General features: G+C 53.9%; 1 protein-coding gene across 1 annotated transcript in view; it reads right to left on the reverse strand.

Moving 5' to 3' along the window:
- Positions 1-2,081: 2,081 nt before the first annotated feature.
- LOC134040037 (breakpoint cluster region protein-like) overlaps positions 2,082-3,782 on the reverse strand; it is a 21,624-nt gene continuing 19,923 nt past the window's right edge. Inside the window, exon 2 of the mRNA XM_062486263.1 lies at positions 2,082-2,209. Coding sequence (XP_062342247.1) covers positions 2,082-2,209 — 128 coding nt within the window. The remainder of the gene's footprint in view (positions 2,210-3,782) is intronic.

Raw genomic sequence — 3,782 nt, forward strand, 5'->3', positions numbered from 1 at the left:
TCACTGGAGGAATAATCATCATCAGAAGACGAAAAACCCCAATCTCTACCACAGGTCTCCAGTTCCCTGTATAATGAGGTGTGTACCAACCGCCATAGCAGCAGACCCCAGCCCGGCCCAGCCCCATATGGAACACATCTCCCTCCCTAATCACGACATCATAACACAACAGTGGGAAGGCACGGCTACAACAGAGCGGTCCTCTCCCTGTGCCCACACAAGGCCCTCCTCCCCTGGGTACGGCCCAACCCTCCCCCCCCCCCCCCTCTCCAGATCCAGGGCCGGAGAGGGACCCAAGAGGGGGAGGATATCCAGGGAGGGCTCTCAGTCCTGACTGAGCACATCAAAGCCAGGCCAGGCCAAGCTAGACCCATGTGGCAGGAACACCGTGTCTCTTTCTGAGATTCCAGAATGATGGCCCCGGCGTGGCAGCTGGCAACAACAGCAAGAGGGGTGAAGGAGGATGGAGGGAGGGACGAGGAGGGAGGGAGGGAGGAGTTCTGCTCTCCAGGGGTGCTTGCAGGACAAAAGGAGGGGGGGGGGGGGAAGAGAGATCGCATTTGGGGGAAGAGAGTTGTCCCGGTGTTCATGTGAAATCGTATTTAACTTAGTGGCTGAGAGAGAGGGAGAGAGAGAGAGAGAAGGAAGAGAGAGAGAAGAGAGAGAAACTGAAAGAGGGAAAGAGAGAGAGGGAAAGAGAGAGAGAGAGAGAGAGAGAGATGAGAGAGAGAGAGAGAGAGAGAGAGAGAGAGAGAGAGAGAGAGAGAGAGAGAGAGAGAGAGAGAGAGAGAGAGAGAGAGAGAGAGAGAGAGAGAGAGAGAGAGAGAGAGAGAAGGAAAGCGAGAAAGAGAGTAAGAGAGAGAGAGCCTGTGGGAGCATGTGTCCTCCACTAAACCTCAGCCTGCCAAGAGAAAGGAGGGGGGGGATATATGGAAAGTGAGGAATAAACAGATAAAGAGAGGAAGATGGGGGTATAAGGTGGGGCTTGTGGTGGTGGTGGTGGGGGGGCATCATCCATCCCTATCCATCTAGACCACCCCCCCCCACCGCCACCCTCCCTCCCTCCTCTCACATCTCAGACAGAGAGCATTGTCCACCTCCAGTGCAGTCCTGCCACGCTGTCTAACCTCACGGCTTACTGGAACAATGGGGCTCCTGCAGGTTTCCACAACCCAGGCCAGGAAGCAAACATCTCCCACTGACACCACACACACACACACACACTTCCATGAAAGGTTATGTTGCCAACCTTGGCTCTGGAGCTTGTAGGCACTGGATGTTTGTGTGTGTGTGTCTGGAGGTGTGTGTGTGTGGCTGTGTGCGCAAGGTTTCTTCAGGATTGTACACAAACATGGGGAGGATTTCACAAAGACAACGTGAAATCTTAATCAATCAGCGGTGTTCAGCGCATCGGCAAGCGGAGCCATGCATGAAATGAGAACCCTGCTGGGAGGAGGGCAGGACAGAGGTGCTCTCTCTCCAGCTCTGTCTAATGTCATCTGTTATCAATAAAGACCCCTGACTTGGACAGAGACAGACAGAGAATAGATAGAGAGAGAGGGAGGAAAGAGCACTAGAGAGAGAGAGAGAGAGAGAGATGGAGAGAGGGAGAGGAAAGAGCACTAGAGATGAAGAGAGAGAGAGAGAGAGAGAGAGAGAGAGAGAGAGAGAGAGAGAGAGAGAGAGAGAGAGAGAGAGGAAAGAGCACTAAAGATGAAGAGAGAGAGAGAGAGAGATGGAGAGAGAGGAAAGAGCACTAGAGATAGAGAGAGAGAGAGAGAGAGAGAGAGAGAGAGAGAGGGAGAGAGAGAGGAAAGAGCACTAGAGATAAAGAGAGAGAGAGAGCGTCAGCAAACCCTGGCCCCAGGATGTCCTCCTGAAAGAACCATCTCAGGAATTCTCCGTCCCTGGAACCTAGAGGAGCTGCTCTTCCTCTTGAGAAGCGGAGCAGAAAAAAATCCAAAACAACAGGCACTCCAGCCCCACCAAACCGAGCTCCGCGTGAGGACCCCAAGCACACATCACTTCCAGCTAATATGAAGATTGGGAACATTACTGTTTGTTTGTTCACATGTGGATCGTTAGCCTCCCGGTGAGGGATCTCCTGCCATGCGACGTCTGTGACGCTGGCGAGACGGATCCAAAACACCGGGCCTGATGAGGCCGGAGAACGTGCGGCTCACAGCAGGGGGCTGCTGTGCCGGGGAGACTGAGTGTGGGCCATTAGAGAGTGAACCGCGTCCTCGTACACACGTCTCCGCGCGTCACCGCACGTCACCTTGAGCCTGCCAACCCTGACCGCGCTGGCTCAGCCGGCACATTCCATTACAGACTGCTGTGTGTGTGTGTGTGTGTGTGTTAGATCTTTGTAGGGACATGGCTGAGGGTAGGGGGTGCATACTCTCGTTCTGTAGTAACAGCAGGGGGTGGGGGTGGTTTTGACACTCCATAGGGGATAAATAAGTGTGTGTGTGTGTGTGTTCTGATTTCGAATTCATGCCAGTGTGCCAAGCAGCTCAGTGCCAGTGCAGAGTGTGTTTGTGGGGCAGATGTTCTGCTGACTGGCACAGGCAGCCGCTGTTCCTGCTCGGGGCCCAGTGCTCCGACAGAGCTCACACCAGGTGGAGGAGAACCGTCACCAGAACATCACCACTGGTGAAGGAGGACGACCGGACAGCCTCGAGGTCGCTGTTCTAGAACGTTCACCCACGGAGGTCCTCCAATTTGAAGATATTATCTTCTAACCTTCATCTCCCAACCTCATCTTCGCTGGCGGTTGGAAAGGACACTGAAGTTCCTGTCTACAGGCGAGCGGCTAGGCAGGAGAAGCGTCAACAGCACTGACATCTTCTACAGATGTGTCTTAACCCCTGACCCCCCCGAACCCCTGAAACCTCCAACCCCTCTGCCTCCTAACCCGGCAGAGCCCTGTTCCATCCCACACGTGGCCTGAGACCAGCGTGCTGGGAGAGGGCTTCAGTCGCAACTCAGAAGATGGTCCCCGCTGTTCTGGCAGGAACACAGGCTTTTGTTCTCTGTTGAATTCAGAGTCTGTAATTGACAACCATCTGACGGGCTCTTATATCTCTTCTCCTCCCTCCCTCCCTACCCTCCCCCTCCCCTCCCCCTCTCCCTCTCCCTCTCCCTCTCCCTCTCCCTCTCCCTCTCCCTCTCTCTCTCCCTCTCTCCCTCTCTCCCTCTCTCCCTCTCTCTTTATAAACGGCTGTGTGGAATAATTCATGTCCACCGGAGTGTTTACATCTGTCGCTAATCACTTACACTTTCCTCTCTGATTATGTAACTTTCAACAACAGCCAATTACCTCCGCCTGCCTGCCCGCCTGCCCGCCTGCCTGCTCCCCCTGTCACACCAGCAGAAAGACGGAGCGCTCTATTTACTGGGATGGGCTAGCTGCCACGATCATCACCCTGGGCTGGAACACACTGTGATACAGTAGGAGGGCTTACTACAGACTCCAGCATGTCCCATGGTGAATATACTAACAGTATACACCACCAATGAAGAGTGGGGAGAGGGGAGAGGAGAGATAAAGGTATATAGAAAGAAAGAGCGAGAGCGAGAACGAGAGAGAGAGAGAGAGAGAGAGAGAGAGATGAGAGAGAGAGAGAGAGAGAGAGAGCGAGAGAGAGAGAGAGAGAAAGAGAGAGAATGAAAGAGAGAGAAAGAGAGACAGGGACATTAGCTTTGTCCGCCAGTGAGTATTGATACTGCTGTGCAGCCAGACGCTGTCTAATGACACTGAACCTTCCTGTTTACTCTCC

Source organism: Osmerus eperlanus, chromosome 19, assembly GCF_963692335.1.
Source record: "Osmerus eperlanus chromosome 19, fOsmEpe2.1, whole genome shotgun sequence".
Lineage (NCBI taxonomy): Eukaryota > Metazoa > Chordata > Actinopteri > Osmeriformes > Osmeridae > Osmerus > Osmerus eperlanus.